We start from the raw sequence: 25,499 nt of genomic DNA on the forward strand, positions 1-25,499 counted from the left end.
TGCTCAGCAAGTGTTGAAAATTACTTTTTCTTTTTTGTGTGTGTGGTACAGGGCCTTGAGTTTACTAGCCAGGTGCTCTACCACTGTGGCACAACCCAGCCATTTTTAGTTAATTTTTCAAATAAGGTCTTGGTTTAATACCCCCAGATAGCCTGGACCACAACCCTCCTACTTGTGCTTCCTATGTAGCTGACAGGGCATGAACTACATCTACTACCACATCTAGCTTTTATTGGTTGAGATGCTAGGTCTCACTTTTTGCTCCAGTGGCTTCAAACTGTGATCCTCTTGATCTCTGCCTCCTGATGAGCTAGGATTACCTGGAGTGAAGTAGCAAGTCCAAATAACACTCTTAGCAACAAAATCTGAGAGCTTTTTACAAATAAGAAAACAAAACAAAAACCTTTAAAAGATTGTGCATATCTGTCCTTTACAGATTTCTACCCTGTGTCATAGGCCCAGGAAGTATGAATCTCTTGGCACCACAGAGATCAGCATATCAAGTCCGGTTCTCATGACTTCCTTAAAAATGAGGTTGACAGGGCTGGGAATGGGGCTTACTTAGTGCTTGCCTTGCAGCCCTGAGTTTGAGTACTCTGTACCACATAAACAGAAAAAGCTGGAAGTGGTTCTGTGGCTCAAGTGGTAGAGTGCTAGCCTTGAGCACAGAGAGGCTCAGTCCCTGAGTTCAAGCCCCAGGACTAGGGAAAAAAAAAAAAAAGCTGAGTGGGAACAGCAGTAGGGGTTGGGCAGTGAGGACTGAAGGCTAAGTAGCATTCAGTAGTAGAGCTGCTTCTCTGTCCCTGTCACCCATAGCAACTGCAGCCTGGGAGAAATAACGGGGGAAAGACTGAACTTCTTCCTGACACACAAAGTAACTAGGGAACTCACAATCTCTAGGGGCAAAATGAGGTGAAAAAATTCACACAGGCAGAAAGCTATATGCAGAGGCAGGAGAGATGAAGGTCCTTGCTACATACAAGTCAGGGTCAAGCCTCCTGTTCTTGCTACCTACTTGCCAAACTAATAATGCTGACGTTCTCCCAGCAGTCTTCTACCAGGTGGGCATCGCCAAATCCTGGACAAACTTGTCAAATCTGTATAGATTGTCACTCCCAGCACCACCTAAACCAATATCGTTAGCTTATAATACCAAGACTTTTATTGAAGGGGCTTGCCCTTCAATAAGCACTAAGTAACCCCATTCCCAGCCCTGTCAACCTCATTTGTGTTTCCAACAGCTCTAATCCAAGATTCTTTGAGGGGATTCCCTTTGGTGAGCTCTTCACAATTTTCTCTCTAATGTGTTCATTACCAGGGTGTTTACTAGCCTCCTTCTCAGCCTCTTTAAAATCAAGACAAAACTCTGACATTATAGGAATAAACAATCTAGGAAAGGATGCTTGATATTTCACTAAAAACTTTTATTTGTAAACCATAGTTAACATTATAACCTTAAAGAGATCCCAGCTGTTGTGATTTTGAAAACAAAAAGGTACTACACAGATCCAGCCTTATCTTTATAATCTTTTTCTGGTTTGCTTATATATGATTTCCAAAAGTCAACTATTGTAGAGAGAACAGTCCCAGACCCAGAACTGCATGTGTCCAGGCTTAGACTATACCCTTACATTTTCTGTTGCAGTTCAAAGGTTTGGAGAAACTGAAAAGGCATTACCTTAATAATTTTTTCTCTTTAAAGAGAAATTATACTTCTACTTTGCAGTTTCAGAATCAAATAAATACTTGGAACAATCACAGTGATCAGAAATCACTAAATAAACTAATACTGGGACCAGTCAGATTGACAACTGTTAAACATACATGTTCCATTTCCATACAAATTCTCAAACTGCCAAAAAAAATCTGAACAGAGTAGCGGCTTAAATTCGACATCAACATTATCACTTATAAATACAAAATTTGACATGAAAATGTAAAAGTGTTCAGCCTGGCTTGTACCCAGAACCTGTAAGGAAAAGTCAGAGGCACCCAGTCTTTCTCTAATGAAGACCCAGAGAATTTTTCTGCTAAGAAGCTGATAAACTCCCAACTAAGACTGGACCTGTTGGCCTAGGGGATAACTATACTCCCAACTCATAACATAAAATAGATGATGATAGAGTTGGGCCACAGGAGGAGCTCTTGAATGTAGAAATGCTTAACACATTAAGCAAAAGAGCATTTTGCTACACGCTTCCAAGCCTGGAGTTAGCACACACTGCGCCTGAGTGAGACTCAGAACTTCAGCCCTCAGATCCCATGTTCATCTGGCAAAATTTTCCTAGACAAAATACATATAGTGAAACCATGCTAAAGACATCCAAAAATATATAAAAGGAATAGGCCAGCACAGCAGAGGGTGAGATAAGCCTACTCAGGCATCAAAAGATCAGGATGGAGTAATGGCTAGACTTTTCGGATGGGTAGCCAAATGAGTACATTGTACTCTGTGACAGAGATTCCCAAGGTCTTAACAAAGGTTCTTCTTAACAATCCAGACACATTTCCAACAACCTTCAGCATTCTGAGCTTGGGCAGGCTAATGGAGACTGCAGCCAATAGCAGCAGCCCCAGGACAGGTAATTGTACTTATGCACTGCTAACACCCTTTCCTTAATAACAAGGTTTCTATATTCAGACTCCTCTCTGAAAAAGAGTTAACAGTTTCACTCTTTCGAGGTAGAGGCTTTGGGAATTAATGTGCTTATATGGCACTCTTAAGTTCCCTAAGCGACTTTCCTATGACATGTTACCTAAGGAGGAAGGCTATGGGCAGGGTGCTTGCCTAGCAAGCATGTGACCCTCAGTTCAATCCCTTGTACTAGCCCCTCTTCCTTCCCCAAAAAAGTCAACAATGGAGCTCATATTAAAAAAAGAACTTCAGCTTTCCAGACCCTTAGTCCTTGCCACCTCTGTCCCATATCCACATACTGAATTTACTCTGACTTTATTTCAAGTTACATTGTCTTACCTTAGAGACCCATCACACAGCACAGTAGCAGGTCATACAGAAGCCACTGTATCCTCAGGCCCCTATAGTCCCTGGCCTGGGAGAATGACCATTACTAGACACATTCTCTTTCACACATTGCCATCTACAAAGTTCCTGGTGCCCAGTTTAATTCCTCAGGAGTACAGCAAACCTACCTTATGCATGGGTTTACTTTAAGTGGCTTTGTCCTAGCCTGTCAAAAATAAAATGAAATCTCAAAATGAAATTTAAATTCCTGTTTGCATATTACACAGCTCAGTTGCAAACAAAAAAAAAAGTCAGTCCATGTCATCATCAGTTGTGTTTGTTCTGTGATCTACTGTTTTCTTGCTCTGAATTTTGTGAAAATAGCCCTCCCCAAAAGCAAATGGTATGCCCAAAGCAAGGGAAATGTTAATGTACTTAGGTGATAAAATGAAAATTTTAGGTTTGTTGAACAGTTGTATGTCTTCACTGAAGTTGGGAAGCATTATAGGAAAAAGTAACCAAACATCTTGCAGTATGGTACTGAATTCTATGAATCCTGAGCATTCTCAGTTTGTCTTCAGTGGTGTTCCCCTTGGAACCAAAGACCTGCTAAGAAACCCTAGTGAATTAGTAACAGATAGGAAAGACAAAAGAAGCACATCTAGAGTCAACTTAGCAAACTGGAAAAAACTTGATAATAACAACTTTAAATATCCCAGAGGGTCTGGTACCTTGTCATGTGAGTCAAGCAGGACCCAGAGGGTGTTTTTGTGTTACTTCACATAATTCTTTAGGGAGAAGGATCTGAATAGGGAACTGAGTTTGCTTGTGTCTGTGTGTCTGTCTCTATCCTTGAACAGTGCAGAAACCTTTCTGAGGGAATTAAGCTACCAGGAGAACTATTAGATCTGGAAAAAAAATTGTCTAAAAAAAATTAAGACACAACAGGATTACAAATGATTTCTCCTGGCTTTTGCTAGAACAAAAAACCTCTGTTAGTGTTTCTGGAAAAAAAAAATACAGTTAGGTATAAAGGAGACAGAATAAGACATTGTCAGGGTGAATGTGGTAAATCAACCTAATGTCTCTTTCAGTTTGTAAATGATAAATCTGATGGTAGCTATAAACTGTGGCTTAACAATAGAGGACAACAGCATCTAAATGACTCACATGACAATCACCATCATAGCCTTCCCATTTTGATATACAACTTTCATCAATCATCAAAAGGTACCATAAACAAAGAACTTTGAAGTAACTTTAAAGTCTGTGTTTTCTTAAATGGGGGGTTCAGGGCAGGCAGACACCAGCTCAGCAAGCCACTGTTTAATCCCAGTTCACTGTAGAAACTCCAAGGATTGGGGAGCTTCATATTCGTATTTACACCACTCATTTCTTCCACTTGTCCCTCTTACCGTCCAGCTTTTTAAGACTCCAGAAGTAGCTCTTCAGGTGTTTCTTGCGCATGATAGGCATACAGTAGGATAAAAATGGTATTTCTTAAATACCCAGCTTTCCTTGGTCAGCTTATTTTGCTTAAATACAGACAATAGACTACTCCTGACAAAGGAAAAACAATCACAATTTCCTTAACTCAAAAGAGACAATTAAAAACAAGTACAATAGGAAACTGCTCCAAACAAAAATCAGTAGAACAAAAGAGAAATACTCAAAGGTTTGTAGAGTAAGACTGAGCACATGAGTTACTCAGGATCACAGTATCCAGTTAAACCACTATTCCGCTCCCCTGTTGTGCACCCTTGCCCACCCACCCCCCTCTTCAGTTTTGTGCATCACTATCCCCAGATGTGGGGAAAGATAAGTCCTCTCAAAGCTTCTGTCAGCTCAGTACTTCACTCCTGGAATAAACTCCTTGGCATCTGGGTTCAGGTTACTTTTGCTCTGAAATAAGGACCAAGAAATAACACATTTCAAGTCAAGCTGTATTTCAAATTGTATTTTTTCCCTCCACTTAAAAAGTTTTGGCCTGGTGCTAGTGGCTCACATCTGTAATCCTAGCTACTCAGGAGGCTGAGATCTGAGGTTCGCAGTTCAAAGCCAGCCTGGACAGGAAAGTAACTCATCTCCAATAAACCACCCGAAGTAGACCTGTGGCTCAAAGTAGTAGAACACTAGCCTTGAGCAAAAAGGAGTTCAGGGGAGCTGGGAAAGTGGCTCAGTGGTAGAGTGCTTGCCTTGCATGCACAAGGCCCTGGGTTTGATTCCTCGGCACCACATAAGCAGAAAATGCCAGAAGTGGTGCTGTGTCTCAAGTGGTAGAGCGCTTGCCTTGAGCTGAAGAGCTGAGGGACAGCGCCCAGCCCAGAGTTCAAGCCCCATGACCAACCAAAAGAGAGAGAGAGAGAGAGAGTTCAGGGACATTGCCAAGGCCCTGAGTGCCCCATGACTAACCAAAAGAAAAAACAAAAAATATTCCAAATCTTGGCAAACTTCCAGGCATAATTATTCAAAATATGAGTTGTATGAGAACTATATAAAGTTCATAGAACATAGAGGCTGGAAATTCACTTATAGGGTTTAATTCTAAATAGAAAATAGCTTCTTGAGACGATCTTCTTTCCACAATGAACAGAATCATTCAGAACTATAGTATATAATGCAGATAGTATAAGAGAGGGACCATCGCAAATGATCATTTGAAACTAAACAAAAAAGAATCAGATTTTTATCCGGTATCCTAGCTCCTTTGAGAAATCCACCAAGGGAAGATAAAAGTTGGTAATGTTGGCAACAACACTATTTCCTGGGCTCTTTGATGAGTAGTCCATCTTTTCATTGCACTTTTTCATCAATGCCTATCTCAGAGATAAGACAGGGCAACTCAAGAGAAATCTGAGAGTCTGATTTCCAAACCCTATATTCTTCTTATACATCATCTGTGGAGCTACATCTTACCAAAATATCTTCAGAATCATGGCCATCACTGACTGACAATCCATTTAGCTGCTGCTGCAACTGTCCCATGGCTTGAGGCAGGTCTCGAGCTGGAATGAACCAGTCTTGGTCTTCCTCATCAAGCATCTCTTGGAAGCAGCGGTCCAAGAAGTCTTGTTCCTGTAGCTCCTCTTCCACCTGCAAGCAGAGGGCAGTAGCTCAGATGCACATCCTGTCCAGGGTTTTCCCCAACCTTTTCCTTCAGAAGTCTTTATAACTCACAATGATCCTCTATGGGTTCTAAGTATTAAGATACTTGTAAAAAACAGTTAGAAAAAATATAATTTCAACAATGAGACTGAGGAAATAGTTATTCAAAGTAACAGAAATTTCAGGCCTTTACAGATCTTTTCAGAGCTGTAATATTCATGCAAATATTTTTCAGTTATAGTCTTTTTTTTTTTTTTGGGTCTGGTTGTGGGGCCTGAACTCTGGGCTTGGGCACTGTCCCTCAGCTCTTCAGCTCAAGGCTAGCACTCTACCACTTGAGCCACAACGCCACTTCTGGCTTTTTTCTTTTTGCTTATGTGATGCTGAGGAATCGAACCCAGGGCCTCAGGCATGCAAGGCAAGTGCTCTACCACTGAGCCACCTTCCCAGCCCCTCAGTTATAGTCTTATGGACAATCATTTTTAGAAATTCTTTTCTTGATCTTGTTAAAAAAGGGTTTTTTTAGCTTTTCTATTTATTATCTTTAAGTAGTTATATAAATAAGTTGCCATTAACAAAGAAGTTTATGAATACAATGTCGCTTGATCAGTGTCATCCCTTTCAACATTTGTTATCCATCCCTCTTCTAGCCACCCTTTCCCTCACTCTTCTTAATTTTGTAGGATATACATTGGATTCTTTTTTTTTCCTTTCTTTGTTGGTCATGGGGCTTGAACTCAGGGCCTGGGTGCTGTCCCTAAGCTCTTTTGCTTAAGACTAGTACTCTACTCCTTTGAGCCACAGTGCCACTTCTAGTTTTTAGTGGTTAATTGGAGATAAGAGTCTCATAGTCTTTCCTGCCCCAGCTGGCTTTGAACCATGATCATAAGATCTCATTGTCCTAAGTAGCTAGAAATACAGACGTGAACTACCAGCACCCAGCTACATTGCATTCTTGACTGCATTCTCCCTCTTCATTTGTTTACCCCTTCCCCCTTGACCCCAACATACCCCGTTTGAGTACGTAAAGAAGGAATCTTCTTAAATTCTCCATTTTATAGGAAGTATGCAAAAGATGTAGGAAGTATTGTCATTAAGCCTACTACTTGGACACTGGAGATTAAATCAAAACCAATTCTCAGCTTGGCCTACTTTCCTAGTAATGAGACCCCCATGGCAAAAAAATACTTTCAGAACTTTAGAAAGATATAAAGAACACTTCTGAGTATAGCACTAGAAAATTATGTTATTAATGCAGTATTCTTGCAACAAAAAGAAATTTATGAGCCAGGCACTGTGACATAGGTCTACAATTGTAGCTACTTGGGAAGCTGAAAATAGGGGAATCATGGTTCAAAGCCAGCCAGGGCAGAAAAGATTTTTAGGCACTTTTTCAATCTATGGCTGGGTACCTACTATCATTCCAAGGTACATGGGAGGCTGAGATTGGGAGTATCCAGGTACCAGGCCAGCCTGGGTAGAAGAATCCATGATATTTCCTCTCTATGGAAGGAAAGCTTTTGGATGCAGTGGCATGCTTGTGATTGTAGCAATGAGAAGTCTAAAAACAGGCAACCTGAGGCTCAAGTGACATTGTCCAAAAAGAAATGTATTCTTTACCTGACTTATGTAACCCCTCTGTACAGCACTTTTATAATAACAATTTAAAAAATTAAAAAAAATAAGCACCTACATGACCAGGAAGCAAGACCCTATCCTAAAAATGGCCAGTGAAAAACGAGACCTAGAGGCATGGCTCAGCAGTATTTTATCAGCCTAGCAGGTGCCAAGCTCTGTGTTCAAATCCCCATTACTGGTGGTCTTACACAAAACAAACAAAAAAAATTATGAATGTATAAAAAGCTGCAGGAAGGGGAGCTGTGGCTCAAGTGGTAGAGTACTAGCCTTGAACTGAAGATCTGAGGGACAGCACCCAGGCCTGGAATTCAAGCCCCACAACTGACAAAAAAGAAAAAAGACAATAACAACAACAAAGTTACCTTACTTTTATGTAACTGTAACCCCTCTGTATATCATCCCTCTGTAACCCCTCTGAATATCATCCCTCTGTAATTGTAACCCCTCTGTATATTTAAAAAATAATTTAAAAAACTCCATAATCCTTAAATATTGCCCCAAATTAAAGCACAATAAATATATCTAGGCTATTTCAGAATTCTTTGTAGACAACGTTTACTACAGAGTACGGTTAACTCTACAGATTTTAATGTGACTTTAACAAGACAGACTCGCTTCATATCTGGCGAATTATTTTCCTATAGCCTGCCTGGTGACAAATTCATAGCTTACTATCGCCACCTTCAGGGTGGAGGTCAAACAAAAGTAATCATTAAAATTAGCTTGTATAGGGTACCTTAAGTATTCAAAAGAAAAGTCAATGGTAGCAAGACTTAAGCAAACTATTTCAACTTCAACCTCACAATTATCTACACACTAAAAAAAGATCTCAAGTAAGCTGTATGTTTATGAAATTTTAAAAAGAAATACAACAATTTTTTTTATAAATTTGTGTTTGAAGTCAACCTGGAATTTTCTCTATCCATTCTTTTATATATACCCTCTCTGAAATTTTTTACTTGAGATATTTCTCATTTATGTCCTTGTCCATGTGAATCTGTTTCCCTTACTATAGCAATAACCAATTTTCTTAGTATAAGAGTCAGGAAATCTATCTATCTATCTAGTGTGTGTGTGTGTGTGTGCATATATTACTCAAAGGATTTAAAAATTCATTATGGCTGGGTGCTAATTACTCATGCCTGTAATGCTAGCTACCCAAAAGGCTGAGATCTGAGAACTGTGGTTTGAAGCCAGTCCAGACAGAAAAGTCCATGAGACTTTTATTTCCAATTAACTACCAAAATGTTGCTCGAAATACAGTTGTGGCTCAAGTGGTAGAATGCTAGCCTTGAGCTAAAAGCTAAAGGAACTGTGCATAGGCCCTGAATTCAAACTCTAATACCGACACACAAAATATTCATTATGCATTTTCATCTCTTTCTACATCATAGTGACAGCACATTTTGCAAACTGCATTTAAGTAATTTTTTTTATCCCAACTTAACTCATTTCTCCTGTCTTACAAATTATGTGTGTAGCTAGGCACCGGTAGGTCACACCTGTAATCCAAGCCATTCAGGAAACCAAGATCTAATAAACATGGTTTTAAGCCAGCCCAGGTAGAAAAGTCCATGAGACTCTTGTCTCCATTAACCAAAGCTGGAAACAGAGGTGTAGAGAGCTAGCCAACAGTGAAGGAGCTGAGCATGAAGCCATGAATTCAAGCCCCAATACTTGGAAAAATAAAATAAAAACTATCTTAAAAATTCTGTGTATAGGGGCTGGGAAGTTGGCTCAGTGGTAGAGCGCTTGCCTTGCATGCCTGAGGCCCTGGGTTCGATTCCTCAGCACCACATAAGAAAAAAGCTGGAAGTGGCACTGTGGCTCAAGTGGTAGAGCGCTAGCCTTGAGCTGAAGAGCTGAGGGACAGCGCCCAGGCCCAGAGTTCAGGCCCCAGGACCAGACCAAAAAAAAAAAAAATTCTGTGTGTATTTTTGGAGATACAAACCATCCACAACTATAACTAACACAGTTGATATTACTTCTTCCTTTCTTTCCTGAGTTACACTTTCTAAGATCTTGAGTGATATACCTTTTTTGAAATCCTTTCTTCTTTCAAAACTCCATTTCCATTTCTATTAACTTCACACTAAAAGATATCTTTTCAAAAAGCTCAGTGACCATCACTCTTACTTTTTAAGGTCTGAAAAGTTTTTTGCCCATCATGACAACTGAGTTGAATTTTAAGGAGGAAGAATTTGGAAACTAGCTAGTAACTTTGATACAGTATCTTCTGACTTTGCAATAAAATAAGAAGAGAGAATAAGATGAAAGAACTTGATGGTTGTTAAGAAACGTCCAGCTTGCAGGGGTTTACGAAGAACTGACATCAATAAAAATCCTAGATCCAAAATATTCCTGGCTCTCAAATGAATAAAGTTCCTGAAATTCTCAATCTTCTGGCTGAATATAGAGCAACAGTTTCAAGACAATGTTGCCAAGCTAATATTACCTATGAATTATTAGGGTTAAGAGAATTTGAATATCCAATTATTAACTAGCTCAATCCTTCTAAGGGCCTGGAACACAATCCTTGAAGCTGTCATTGCTTTTCTAAAATAAGTTATAGTCAGTCATATCTCTAATCTCAGCACCAGAGAGGATGATGATAGAAGCCAGATTGGGCTACATCTTGTCAGAAAGAAAAGCAAAGAAGGAAAAAAAGGAAGGAAGGAAGGGAAGGAGGGAGGGAGGAAGGAAGGAAGGAGAGGAAGTGATTGAATTATTGGAATTTTTTGCATATTAATCTAGCAACAGTAATTCAAATTCACTCCTTTCTTGTTTTACATCCATCAACAGAAATTTACCAAAGTGTCATGATAAGATTGTAGCTTACAGTTAATCAGGAATATGAGTCTCAAGAAATTCTACCATTCTGAGGAGAGTGTTAGATGTTTATTTTCAAACTAGAGAGCCATCTTCAAGTATTGTTACAGAATGGATTAGAGGTTAGATTATAGTGAAAAAGTGTCTTTCATAAATGTGGTGGTCAATTTAATGCTTACTTAACTGAAAAGAGATATATATACAGATTACTTTTGAACATAATCATGAAATGATTGATTGAATCATCAGTGTGCAGTTTCATGATTGTAGAGGAAACCACTTAAGTATATCTCATCTATAAAGTTTCTTGATTTTAATACTTAAAAATACAAAATTTAAAACTTAATTTCAGGGGCCGGGAAGGTGGCTCAGTGGTAGAGCGCTTGCCTTGCATGCCTGAGGCCCTGGGTTCGATTCCTCTGCACCACATAAGCAAAAAGAAAAAAAGCCATAAGTGGCGCTGTGGCTCAAGTGATAGAGCGCTAGCCTTGAGCTGAAGAGCTGAGGGACAGCACCCAGGCCCAGAGTTCAGGCCCCACGACCGGATCCCCCTTCCCCCCCAAAAAACTTAATTTCATTCTCAAATATTCATTTCACATAACCATATTTCATTGTATTAAAATATTTTTCTCAGTGAAAAAAATAAGTTATAGTGTTCAGAGCTTCTAAACTGTCTTTCTTCAATAACTATACTTGTCTATATTTCTGAAAGTTACTAGTTTTTAGTATTATTCCACCCATCCTGCCTCAGTTTACTAAACTCCTGCACACAGAGTTCACAGAGGATCTACAGTGTGGACATCTGAATCTTAAGAGTCCCAATCCTAATCAGTGGGATTAAAAGGATATCAGTGAGGCCTTCCAAGGCCAGGAGAAATGATTTATACTTTCAACAACCTATTTTTCAGTTAGAGCTAGATAAAGACAAAATAAAACAGGTAGGTAAAAAAAAAAGCCAAACAACTACTCTCAAATGGAAAATATACCTTCACTCAGAGTTCTTAAATATCTATTATGTCCACATTTGTTTTGTTGTTTTATGCCACTAATGGATCTCCAACTCAGCGCCTCATGCTTCTGCTTAGCTTTTTTGTTCCAGACTGGCACTCTAACACTTAAGCCACACTTCTATTTCTGGCCTTTTTTTTCTGGTTAATTGGAGATAAAAGTTTTTCAGATTTGTCTGCTCAGATTGGCATTAAACTTTGATCTTCAGATCTCAACAATCTTAGTGGCTAGGATTACAGGCATGAGCCACTGTTAACCAGTTATATTATTTTTAAAGATGACTTCAGACTTTCATATTTCCTATAAGCAAATAAAAATCAATACAATCCCCAAAGTATAAAAAAAGGAACTCTCTACCATTCTGTGTCCACAATGCATGCAATTAATTTCACATTGATCTTTGTAGAGAGAACCACAGTAGTTCCTAGGATTAACACAAGTCAGGGCAGGATAAAGGAACTCAGCTATAATGGTTCTCTGGGTCAGGGAGAGTCTTGTTGGATTTAAATTATAGCAATCTCCTCCAGTAGTTTACAGTCCTCTAAAGAAGCTCAATAAACAAATATAGCCAGAATGAGGCACTTTTCTGCAGGAGTTACTATGTAATACAAATTACACATCGTCACAGTGTGGAGATCCCTACAAAGCTAGACATTATCAAGACTTCTAGATCAATTGATTAATCTTTTTTTTTTTGGTTGGTTGTGGGGCTTGAACTCTGGACCTGGGTGTTGTTCCTGTGCTCTTCAGCTCAAGGTGAGTGCTTTACCACTTGAGCTACAAAGTCACTTCCGGTTTTCTGGTGGTTAAATGGAGATAAGAGTCTTACAGACTTTCCTGCTTGGCTGGCTTTGAACCACGATCCTCAGAACTCAGTGTCCTGAGTAGCTAGGATTACAGGCTTGAGCCATTGGTCGGCTGTGGCCTTTTTAAAATGAATATAAAATTATAAGTATATATGATCATTCTGGTCTCATGCCACCTGAAGATGCTTCTTGATCATTCCAGATGAGGCCTCCAAATATTTTTAAGTTATTTTACTGCCAATAGTACCCATTTATTATTTATTTTGTAACAAACAGTAAAATAGTGTAGCTGTTGAGCTACATATATTGAGACATGTTTATGTTGTACTTTAAGTCTTTATTGTATGCACTCTATAATAATTTGTTCCTGTGAATGAGTGAAACCTCAGGCTTGGCTGACCTGCAGTTAAAGCCTTTGAAAATGGCAGTAGATTAAAAAAAAATGGTAGTGGATAGACCCTTCCTTTATGCTTGGCAGGGAAATGTCATTAAGTAGCCCATATTTGGTAACAGGACAGACTACCGTTATGTTAGTTCTTACACTATATGATTACTCTGTATGATTACTCTGAGAACATGCCAGCTTCAAGGATCACTGTAACTGAAGCCATTATACCTTGCCAGGAGGCCTTGTCCTAGTTACAAGCATTCTAGAAAACCTGTACCGGCCTTTGAAGGCAGCATCCCAGGCAACACATGCTTGGGTGAAATTTGGATGACCCTGCATCTCATTTAAGAAGGAAGAGGGAGCACTTCCTCAGTAATTTGGCAAGAAGCTAGCAACTGGTGTAATACAGGATTTTTGATGGGTCTTTATGTAAGACCTGTGTTTGGTAGAGCTGGAAGCTATTCTGTGATTGATAAAACTACAATCCTCCATTTGTGTGCCACATCTCCCCTCCTCTTGCCTATATAACCAAGCTTTTCTAGTCAGCCCAGAGATAGTCTCCTGTGCTACTTTCTAGTATTGCAATTTTGAGCCCAATGAAAGTGTTTTCCCAAGTGGTACTTTGTTAGTGATTTTTCTCATAGCTAGAGTGGGGTGAACTGATTAACATGAAAAAAGCTGACTGCTGTTATCATTTGCTGCTAATCAGAACTAATCATTTCATTATCTGGTGAATGCTGAGCCCCTGGTAGTTGGAACCCAGGGCAGTAAGCTCTAGTTTGCAGGAATTTGGAGATATAGGCCTCTGAGTCTGTCAGCTCTGCCTATAAACCTTCGCCACTTAAGGGCCCCGGGCTATCAATATTAGTGTGATTGCCATGTGATTACTGCAGTTTATAGGAAACACTATCATTAATCTTTCACTTCTTTCTTTACCTGCCTATTGAAATCCTCTTCATTCTCCATCCACATGTACTCTGCAAATGGGTTTTCCTTCTCCTCATGCCCATTTAACCCTTGGTCTTCTTTGGATTTTACACTGGGTGATGTACTTGCCACACTGGATCCATTCATTATGGAAGAATCTGAACAGGAACAGAAGAAGGGGGAAAATGAATATAAAAATCAAAGAAATGTAAGTCTAGAACATCTATATTCTTTCAAGAGTTTCTTTAGCTGTAAGCCAGATTTTTTAACTTAATAAACAGAAACACAGTTGTTCTTCAAGAATTAAGAGAGAAAAAATATTTAGGCCTAGTTCTTCTAGACAAGTACTATAAGCTAGGGTTAGAGGTAGGAGTTTTCCAATGACAAATTCCTAAAGATCCTAGAATCTAATCTGGACTAGCTTCCTTAACTTTTGCTTTTTGAGAGTGGTACTGAGGTTTGAACTCAGAGCACTCACTCTACTACTTGAGCTACATCCTTAGTCTTTAATTTTTAATAGAAAAAATGCTTTTTTTTTGGTACTATGATTTGAACTCAAGGCCTTATGCTTGCTTAGTTTCCTTGCTGGTGCTCTACTACTTGCATGATGCCTTCACCTCTGCTTTTTTCTGGTTATTTTGGAGATGGAGTCTCACAAACTTTTCTGCCTTGACTGGCCTCAAACCACAATCCTCTGAATCTCAGCCTCCTGAGTATTTAGGTTAAGTCATGGACTATTAGAGTCCAGCAAAAATGTATTTTTAGTAAACACTGTAAGAAGCCAGTTGGTGCTGGCTCCTGCCTGTAATCTTAGCTATTCAGGAGGCTGAGATATAAGAATTGAAGTTCAAAGCCAGCTTAGGGAGGAAAATCTGTGAGACCCTTACCTCCAATTAACCACCAGAAAACCAGCATGGTGCTGTAGCTCTAAGTGGTAGAGCACTAGTCCTGTGCAGAATAAATGAGGTCAGGGACAACAGTCAGGTGTCCTGAGTTCAAATCCCCTGACTGGCAAAAAAATAAAAATAAACATCGTTAAGAACCTGCTCTTTATTCAGATTCTGAAGCCTTATAGTTCTTTAATATGTAAGTTTCAAAATAGTTCCTGTTCATTATATTAATAACAAGGAGAAAAAATTCACTGTTCAATTATATGGAGTTAAGAGCAACTAACAATGTGATGCATATGACCTCCAGGCACAGCTATGTACTTGTAGATACATACATACACAAACATTGCCAAGGTACCCATTCTCAGTAACAGGTTCTATGATGTTGTACCATTTGTTTTTTCTTGTCCTTCCTCTCTTTCTCCCATCCCCCTTTCTCTATTTTTGGTAGTACTAGAATTTGAACTTGCACTTACTAGGCTGGTACTCTACCACTTGAGGCACACCTCTAGTTTTTTTTTTTCCCCTTGTTTCTATGATACTATAGCAATACTGTTCTTTGTAGGTATGACTGATGTTTTGTATGATAGTTTGGCTGAACAGCTTCTGTTTATCTTTTTAAATTTCCTTAGAAACTCTCCTAGAAAAAAAAAACTGCTGGGTAGAATACTGAGGATTAGGTTTACTTGTTGCCACATTCCCACAAGAATTTAAATTCCCATTGGTAGTGTGTAAGGGTCAGTTTTCCCAAATTCATGTTATTTTTTAAGCCATTCCTAGTCTCCTAAGAGAAAAACCTGGATTGTTCTGTTATCAGTTTTCTGATTTTTGGTGAGGCTGAATATTTTCATATTTTTTGGCCATTTTTTCTACTGAGGTGTATACTTGTGTGTGTGTGTGTGTGTGTGTGTGTGTGTGTGTGTGTGTGTGTGTGTGTGTGTGTTCCTTTTCCTTACTGTTTGTAAGAAGTTTTATTGCATTTGTCCCAGTTTTTACACAATTATAAAATGAGCTATAAATTAAAATATAACTAAGATATATGCCCGGCTTGAATATAATGTAAGGATAGGGGTACAAAGCTAGCCCAGGCAGAAGCCAGAAGCAGAGCTATGGCTCAAGTGGTAGAGCACTAGCACTGAGCTGAAAAAGCCCAAGGATAGTACCCAGGCCTTGAGTTCAAGCCAGGCCTGAGAAAAAAATTATTATGTTGCCTTAATCCCCTCTAGCCTTATTTATTTATTTATTTTTATAGCTCTTTATGTCTGTCTGTAGTTTTTAAAGGTGAACACAGAGCTGGATTTGTAACTCAGTGGCTCAGAGTTTGCCTACTGTGCAAAGTTCTGAGATCAAAGACAGCATGACAGGGGCTGGGAAGGTGGCTCAGTGGTAGAGTGCTTGCCTTGCATGCCTGAGGCCCTGGGTTCGATTCCCCAGCACCACATAAGCAAAAAGAAAAAAGCCAGAAGTGGCGCTATGGCTCAAGTGGTAGAGCACTAGCCTTGAGCTGAAGAGCTGAGGGACAGTACCCAGGCCCAGAGTTCAGGCCCCACGACTGGACCCAAAAAATAAATAAATAAATAAAATAATTTGGGGCTGGGAAGGTTGCTCAGTGGTAGAGCGCTTGCCTTGCATGCCTGAGGCCCTGGGTTTGATTCCTCAGTACCACATAAGCAAAAAGGAAAAAGCCGAAAGTGGCGCTGTGGCTCAAGTGGTAGAGCGCTAGCCTTGAGCTGAAGAGCTGAGGGACAACGCCCAGGCCCAGAGTTCAGGCCCCACGACCGGACTGGGGTGGAGGGAGTGTGGGGAGGGGGGGAAGAAACCAGCATGACAAATAATTAGTAAAAATAAAAGTCCTGTATATACTAAATAATTGTTTACTTGGTTTCTCGATCTCTGTATTTTTGCTACCATGTACATCTCTTTTTGCTCTTTTATCTAAATCTTAACTGTTCCCTAAAAATCATTCCAGGCTCAATTCACTCATTTCCTGCTTCTAAGCTACTGTACCTACAGAGTATAATGTTAATGCTATCATTTAATTGTTCTCTTTCAAATGCAATTTTTTTCTCCTATCAATTAAAATTCTCTACTCTTGAGAAACAAGACTGAGGTTTATACATTTTGTAATTCATCACATTAGTTAACCCATAAATAACTGTCATTTAATTGTGCTATGATAATTTTTTCCTTTTTCTCCTTCACAATTTCAAGCCTATTCCCATCTACCTGAGGGCTTTCTTTACATTTCCTCTAACAAATTGTTTTCCTCTTTTTTTCCATCTTGGCAATACTCCTGAAAGTTTTATCTGCTTCTGAGTATAAAGAATTCCTGCTAATCATCTTTAAAGTTTCTACAATTTCCTATCTACTATGGACATCAGAAACCTCATTATGTATAAGTATGAAAAGAGAATAAATGGAAAAATGACTCACTGACAGTTCCAAAATAATTTCATTTAAAATAGAACTAATTTAATTTACCATAGGTTTAAGTAGGGCACTTAGTATGAAATATATCTTTCTTGCATATTTTAGATAGATACAGGCAACTCTGTATAGATAGTATGCAAGTACAGAGACTCTCAGAGGTCCTCAACTTCAATGGGTAGCAGGTTATACTGTACTTTTATTTCCGAAGACTTTTTTGAGTGCAGTGATTTCTGTTACTATGTTACATCCATGGAAAATGAGTTCAATTTTCTAGAGCATCTTTCTTTGTCCAAAATAATAAACCCTGAGTGAATATGATTGTGAGGAAATAGAAGGCAGAGAAAGAATAACCCTTCTGATTCAAGGCAAAGCCCAGACAGCAAATTACAGATGTACTAGTTCATGAGAAAGGGGATGGACAATGACTATAAGTGAATGTGGGGATGTTACCTTTGATTTTATGACATCTGTATCTTGAAGGCTTCTAACAATCATAACCTTTATTATTTCAGTTTGGCTTCAGAGTAAGAAAGGCAAAAATAGTCATTTTATCTTTTCTATTTTATTCATTTTTTTCCAGTGCTGGGGATTGAACTCTGGGTCTTGTACATCCTGGGCAAGAACTCCACCACAGACTAGCCCCCTCCACTCAGTCTTTTGTTATAATGCAGAAGTCCTTTAGGCTTCAGAAAGAAAATTTTTCTCTGACATTCTGCCCTCCCTTTACCGCTTCCTTTTTTTCTTTAAAGCAGGCCACAGAAACTACAATTTCTCTTTCCTGGCAGGTCATAAAAGCTAAAAATATAATCTTCCTCTCTCTTGAAATTGGCTACAGAGAAATTTTCTGGCTTACCTTGTCTAGTCGTAGACCAAAGATATCCCTATTTAAGAAGAGTCTTCCCCCATAGCTAGAAAAGAGAATGCTGCACAGAGAGGCCAAGAAGAATCTGAACAGACAAGCTTTACTGGATTTCTCCAATATATTAGCATTAGATCATATCCTTTTGGTCCAATCACATTGTCACATAGTTCTTTATAGTCATGTTATACAATGAAATCTTCATTTAAAAAAACCCAAAGAGGCAGGGTTCAGAGAGCTGGTGAACAGGTAAACATGTGGAGGCATGCAGGAAGGTGAACAAGAACTCAACCATATCCTGAGAGGGTGCTGTGTTCCAACTCCATGGAATCCTTCCAATCCTCAATCTATATACCTTTTCAGCTGGATAGTTGTGTCTGATAAAATACTCTTTTTAAAAAATTTATCTGTGGGTCAGGCTCTGGTGCCTAATGACTGTAATCCTAGCTACTCAAGGAGCTGAGATCTGAGGACTACAGTTCAAAGCCAGCCTGGGCAGGGAAGTCATAAGACTCTTATCTTCAACTGACCACCAGAAAACTGGAAGTGGCTCAAAGTGATAGAGCATCAGCCTTGAGCAAAAGAGCTCAGAAACAGTGCCCAGGCCCTGAGTTCAAGCCCCATGACCGAAAAAAAAATTTTTTGTATGGGTTTTGTGCATATCTATTTAAAATTTTTAGCATAAATTGTGCAAAGTGGTTTAATTGTAATATTTACAACATGCATATAATATTACTTTGATCACACTCATCCCCCTTTTTTTTTTGTTTTGTTCGTTGTGGGGCTTGAACTCAGGGCACTGTCCCTGAACTTTTTCACTCAAGGCTAGCATTCTACCACTTTGAGTCACAGTGCCACTTCTAGTTTTCTGGTGGTTAATTGGAGATAAGAGTCTTGCGGACTTTCCTGCCTGAGTTGACTTTAAATGGTGACCCTCAGATCTCAGCTTCCTGAGTGGCTAGGATTATAAGTGTGAGCCACCAGCACCTAGCAATAACATATTCTTTATAGTCAACTTGTAAACCTGCAAAGTTCTGTGAGCTGGTTTAGAAAGTTAATTAAATTCAAGGATGGAATTGTGAAACTCTCAACTAACTGGTATCTAAAGTGGAAGCAGTGTGGTAGGACAAAGCATCTAATCTGTGGGACCTGCTGCATGCTATCTGCAGGCAAAATGTCAGAGTATAATTAAATTAGGAGATGCCCAGTTTGTGTCTGCTATAGAATGATTCACTTGCTTGTGAGGAGAAATCTTCACAAATTTTGGAATCACAGATGTGATCTGTATTGTGAACATGTATAGAAGAGACTGAGTTTGTTTTCCTTCAGATCACTAAACTTAATTTAATACATCAAAGCAGTTGCAAACACTGATAGGGTACTATCAATACCAAGAAAGTCGTTCCCTTAGTGTTGACACAGTATTGGATTGTATTTTATACCATTCCACCCATGTTTCCTACAAAATTGGAAAGTGCAGGTTTTTCCAAACACTAGTAATTAATCCATCAACAATTTAATTGTACAGTGTTTAAAAACTAATAAAGTGTTTTACAACTATGCTCTGAGGACATAATCTATTCATCTTAAAAAAAACACACAGTACTATAATAGGACCAAATAAAGTACCAAATTCAGGGGTTAAGAATACTTACTACTCTTAAGAAGTGATAAAGCTCCCTCACCCCTACCCTCAATGTTAAGGATCAAACTCAGGGCTTTGGATGGCTATGCAAGCCTCTACCTACGTTTCTCAACCCTTGGTTTTCTAGGACAGAGTCTCTCTATGTAGCTCAGTGGCAAAGGTTTATGACAGAACTCTTCATCGAGTATAAACATATTCGCCCAAACCAGTGACCAGGCCATTCAAAAATCTGTTTTGATAGGTTAAACTACTCAACAGGGAAAAAAAGCTCATGCTTGGAAACTTTCAATATGCTCTTATTTACTATTTTAGCATGTAGTAACAATAACATTTTTCTCATTAGCTTCAGGCAATGTATAAAAGCTCAATCATAGCATTATTTAAATTGGAAGAAATCCACACCAGTTTTAGTTGTAACAAAAAAATTATCAAAAGAGACCACTTTCATTTTATTTAATATATTTTTGGAAAAAGGATTGTTTTCCATAGCACACTGGGGAAAGGAGAGCTTAACAGCCCAAATATGTATATAATGAAGTAAAGACTTTATTCATTAGAATCTTTCCAAAAAGAGCAATATTTTGGGTGGAAGAAACTTTTAAAGTTAATTTGTTGGAGAAATGTGTGTCTGTGAAAAACCAGAGACCCTCAGGCTTACGGGAAAACAATGAACATTGGAAAAAAAAAAGTGGTATCCTTTACAGAGTGAAAGTTCCTAATAACTGGATTACACTTTAAGGCCTTTGGTAAAACTGATAGGCCCACTAAAAGCTTAGGAGCCTATGGATTTTTCTGTGTAAACCACTGAAGAGACAGGATTTTATGTCTAAGTTGTAAGAATGGAACTAAAGTAGGTCATGAATTAGGAAACGATTTAAGGCTAGCTCCCCATAGCCTCTAGCTCAAGAGAAGGCCTCATTGGGTAAATTAAGTATAGAGAGACAACAAATAACCAAGTGGAAAGGACAAGAAGAAAAAATAACTCTTATAAGCACTGAACTAACATTCTTTTGTTTGTAGACAGGATCTTGCTATGGATCCCAGACTGGCCTTGAACTCATTACTTAGCCCAAACTGGCTGACCCATTCTAGTTCTATTTCAGCCTTCTAGGCTCTGAGAGAATAGGTGTATCCTATCACACCTAGCTTCATCCTCTTTTTAAAATTTTCCCAATAATCCTACAAGGCAATGGCTGTCTTTAACTTGGTTTTCCCAATGAAGTCTCTGTAGTTCATTAAACACCTTGCTGCCAGGCGCCAGTGGCTCACGCCTGTAAATCTTAGCTACTCAGAAGGCTGAGATCTGAGGCAAGGCTGAGATCTGAGGATTGCAGTTCAAAGTCAGCTGGGCAGAAAAGTTTGTGAGACTCTTATCTCCAATAAACTACTCAGTAAAAGCCAGAAGTAGCTCTGTGGCTCTAGTGGTAGAACTCTAGCCTTGAGCACAAGGAGGGAGGCTCACTGGTCTCTCTTACCTGAACTCAAAACAATGCTGGATGTGTCCCATACCTAGGGTGTTTCTTATACTCCAAGATGAAACAAAGCTTCTTTCAGAACTAGATTTTTACAATTTACAGGCAGTTCTACAGTCCCTTTTGCTTATTCAAACTCTTTTTTTTAAAAAAAGGTTGGGGAATCTGCCCAACCCACAGTATGTAATACAGCAATTTCTCCAGTCTAGCCTGCAGTAACTGGTCAACTTGAAAACTGAGGCTAATAGCCGAAGAGCAATAGAAATTACAGAGTTGACAAGCAAGAAAAACTTGAAGCAAAACTCCTCTACGAAAAGGTGTGGCTTCCAGAGTTTCCTTTCTCTTCATATTATACCTACATTCATCACGGATACCTAAATAACAACTCAAAATTGTGGGCAGCAGACATGTATATATGTATATATGTATCTCCATTCCTTCAGATCTGTCTCCAGTTTGCAGTCCCTAGGCTACGACTATGATTTTGACCTTTTTCATCTTCAAAAGGATTACAACAATTACCAGGATCACCACAAACAATGTAATGAATAGTCACTAAAAAAAAGTTAAGTCTAGCACATATGATATTTTATGAAACAGACTACATTCTCCAATATTCCAGTAGGACTATAAAATAGTTCTAGTGATTTTTCTTTATGGAAAAAGTTGCTCTTATTCTCTCAAATTATTGTTTTTAAAAAACCAAGGCCAAACCTTAACAATAAATATGGCTAACATCTTTAAAAACATATAAATAAAACTTTCAATTTAATAAGCACTTAAAAAACACTTTATCAGTTAAAAAGAACTAAGAAAAAGTACACTTGTTCTTTCTAAAGTCAGGGTAAAAAGAAGTAGAAATAAATACAAATAAATAAAAAAGAACTTCTATTTTCATAAGGTTATTGACTAACTCTATTTGACTAGGTCTACAATGTCTCTCTGGTCTCTCTTACCTGAACTCAAAACAATGCTGGATGTGTTCCATACCTAGTGTGTTTCTTATACTCCAAGACCAAACAAAGCTTCTTTCTGAACTTGAATTTTACAATTTACATGTAGTAAACAGCAGTGGTTCTCAAAAATGTAGTGCCTGGACCAGTAATATCAGCATTACCAGACAACCTATCAGAAAAGCAATTTCTCAGGCCCCACCCTAGACCTGCAACTGAGGTGTGTTGTAATAAGGCCTCCAGATGATTATGATGCATATGTTTGAGAAACTAAGGTACTTAGCAGGTGGAAAACATTGTGTTTTCTTCTGTAGGTAGAAAGCCAGGGAGGATGTGTATTTTATCTAGCTATGAAGTAAAGGTATTTGCTTAAAATAACTTCTTACTACTCTCACCTTCCCTTTATCTAATTGTTTTATCTTTATGACTTAAATAAGAAAACAACCTACAGTGAGAAATTTTGTTAAAAAGTATAATCACAGCTAGGCCCTGGTGGCTCAAGTCTGTAATCTATTCAGGAGGCTGAGATCTGAGGATCACAGTTTGAAGGACAGAAAAGTCTCCAATAAACTACTCAGAAGAAACCAGAAGTATCTCTAATTAACCACCAGAAAACTGGAAGTAGAACATTCCCTTACACCTAGTAAGGAGTTAACAGTATGAATTTTTTTCATCTTCATAGTTTCAAGATAGTAATAAAATGAGGATAACCTATCTTCAGAAGCTTCTAAGCTTGGCAAAAGTTTATTTCATTACTTCTTGCTTTCTGTGGGAACCCTAGACACATTTTGTGTATCTACAATGCTACAAAATGAACAGTTAGATCTGTCCAATGTTATTAAGGATCTTGTAAGCCTTGGGACAATGAGTTTAATAGTTCTGTACTAACATCACAGCCTAGATAGAAAAAAGAGACACCAAAAACCGACTAGTAAACAAAACTAAGCTCTCACTATAAAACTAACTTGTGTTATGCTCCTCTAAACACCAAAATTACTACATTAAAAGTTCACTTTGAGCTGGGGGTATAGTTCATGGGTAATGCTTGTTTAGCATGTACAAGTCAGTGGATTCTATCAAACCAAAAATATTAACATCAACACACATAGCTTCATTTCCATGAGACAACTACAATTTAAAGAATGGGCAAAACAGGGGCTGGGAAGGTGGCTCAGTGGTAGAGTGCTTGCCTTGCATTCATGGGGCCCTGGGTTCGATTCCTCAGCACCACATAAGTAAAAAGAAAAAAGCTGGAAGTGGCACTGTGGCTCAAGTGGTAGAGTGCTAGCCTTGAGCTGAAGAGCTGAGGGACAGATCCCAGGCCCAGAGTTCAGGCCCCACAACCGGACCAAAAAAAAAAAAGAATGGGCAAAATAAACCTATGGCTCAGAGAGTACCTCATTTCAAAAAGCTGGCAATGGGCTAGGAAGGTGGCTCAGTGGTATAGCGCTTGCCTTGCATGCCTGAGGCCCTGGGTTCGATTCCTCAGCACCACATAAGCAAAAAGAAAAAAAAAAGCCGGAAGTGGCACTGTGGCTCAAGTGGTAGAGCGCTAGCCTTGAGCTGAAGAGCTGAGGGACAGCGCCCAGGCCCAGAGTTCAGGCCCCACAACCGGACCCAAAAACAAAAAACAAAAAGCTGGCAATTCCCAAGCAACTGTTTCAAAACATAAAGAAATGAAGAAAGCTTCTAATTATTTGCATATAGGTAGTTCAACACATCAAACTAAACAAAATTAGCACAAAAGAAAAAAAAACAACGCCTATTTCTATGCAATGTACACATTTCAAACAGAAAGTAAGATAAAGGTGTAACTACTGAATATTACTTTGATTTCTCAGCAAGACCAAGAATTAACAGATGCTAGACTCACACCTGTAATCATAGTGAGTAGGAAGGTTGAGATCTGGCCAACCAGTATGGGCTGGGAATGTGGCTTGGTGGTAGAGTGTTTGCCTAGGATGCATGAAACCCTGGGTCTGATTCCTTAATACCCCATAAATAGGTAAGGCTGGAAGTGGCACTGTGGTACAAGTGGTAGAGTGCTAGCCTTGAACAAAAAAGAAGCTCAGGGATAGTACCCAGGCCCTAAGTTCAAGTCCCAGGACTGAAGAAAAAAAAAAAAAAGGCCACCCAGTAAAAGCTAGGTGTGTTGGGCTGGGAAGGTGGCTCAGTGGTAGAGTGCTTGCCTTGAATGCATGAAGCCCTGGGTTCGATTCCTCAGCACCACATAAGCAGTAAAAGCCAGAAGTGGCGCTATGGCTCTAGTGGTAGAGTGTTAGCTTTGAGCTGAAGAGCTGAGGGAGAGCACCCAGGCCCAGAGTTCAAGCCCCATAACTGACAAAAAAAAAAAGCAAAAGCTAGGTGTGGTGTTATGTGCCTGTCATTTTGGCTGTGATTAGAAACTTTGGCCTGAGAAAAAAATTGAGATTTTTTTTATCTCAAAATAAACAGAATAAAAAGGCCCAGAGGCCTGACTCAAATGGCAGAATGCCAGTAGACCAAGCAAGCCAAGCAAGTTCAAATCACTAATACTCCAGTCTTACTCATAACAACACAGAAAGAATGAAATGAAAACTATTAAAATAGTATCAACTCAATAGTATAAGATAGATTATAAAGTAAACACAAAATTGCATGTAACCCTGGACTAGGGGCTGGGAAGGTGGCTCAGTGGTAGAGCGCATGCCTTGCATGCCAGAGGCTCTGGGTTCGATTCCTCAGCACCACATAAGCAAAAAGAAAAAAGCCGGAAGTGGCGCTGTGGCTCAAGTGGTAGAGCGCTAGCCTTGAGCTGAAGAGCTGAGGGACAGCGCCCAGGCCCAGAGTTCAGGCCCTATGACCGGACCCCAAAAAAAAAACAAAACAAAACCCTGGACTAGGTGTCATCTAATCAGTGAGAAAAGATTTAAAGAAAAGCATTTTCTAAACTGAAGCCATTTTGCTGGAGGATAGTTTGAAATTTTATATTAATACCCTCCAAATGTTTTTATACTCCTTTCCTTTACTTACTTTTTTCTTTTCCTCTACTCTTTTTTCTACTTCTGGGAAGTATGAAATGTACAAAGACATTCACCAGGCAGGGGTAGGTATGGGGCAATGATTAATTTAATACATGTCTAACTATTAAAATGATGATACTGGGATAAATGTATTGCCAGGGAAATATGCCAAAAATACACCAAATAAGAAAATGAGGAGGGCTGGGAATGTGGCTTAGAGTGCTTGCCTAGCATGCATGAAGCCCCGGGGGGTCGATTCCTCAGTACCACATACACAGAAAAAGTGGGAAGTGGTGTTGTGGCTCAAGTGGTAGAGTGCTAGAAGTTCAGGAACAGTTCCTAGGCCCTGAGTTCAAGGCCCAGAACCAGCAAAAAAAAAAAGAAAAAGAAAGAAAGAAAGAAAGGAAGGAAGGAAGGAAGGAAGGAAGGGAGAGAGAGCAAGAAAGAAAGAAAGAAAGAAAGAAAGAAAGAAAGAAAGAGAGAGAGAGAGAGAGAGAGAGAAAGAAAGAAAGAAAGAAAGAAAGAAAGAAAGAAAGAAAGAAAAAATGACTATGTTACAGTTCTCCATTTTTTTTAAAAGCAAAA

At 39.1% G+C, this 25,499-nt stretch overlaps 1 protein-coding gene across 2 annotated transcripts in view; it reads right to left on the minus strand.

Moving 5' to 3' along the window:
- Nucleotides 1–1,403: 1,403 nt before the first annotated feature.
- Nucleotides 1,404–25,499, minus strand: part of Paip2b (poly(A) binding protein interacting protein 2B) — a 29,678-nt gene continuing 5,582 nt past the window's right edge. The window contains exons 3-5 of one of the 2 annotated variants that reach the window (XM_042699761.1): nucleotides 13,673–13,821; nucleotides 5,879–6,055; nucleotides 1,404–4,864 (exon numbers count right to left, since the gene is read on the minus strand). In XM_042699761.1, the coding sequence (XP_042555695.1) occupies nucleotides 4,808–4,864; nucleotides 5,879–6,055; nucleotides 13,673–13,810 (372 nt within the window). In that variant the 5' untranslated portion in view covers nucleotides 13,811–13,821 and the 3' untranslated portion in view covers nucleotides 1,404–4,807. Of the gene's footprint in view, nucleotides 4,865–5,878; nucleotides 6,056–13,672; nucleotides 13,825–25,499 lie in introns of both variants that reach the window. The other variant, XM_042699762.1, reaches the window with a different exon arrangement.

The sequence above is a fragment of the Dipodomys spectabilis genome, unplaced genomic scaffold (assembly GCF_019054845.1).
Source record: "Dipodomys spectabilis isolate Male_0828 unplaced genomic scaffold, ASM1905484v1 ptg000262l, whole genome shotgun sequence".
Lineage (NCBI taxonomy): Eukaryota > Metazoa > Chordata > Mammalia > Rodentia > Heteromyidae > Dipodomys > Dipodomys spectabilis.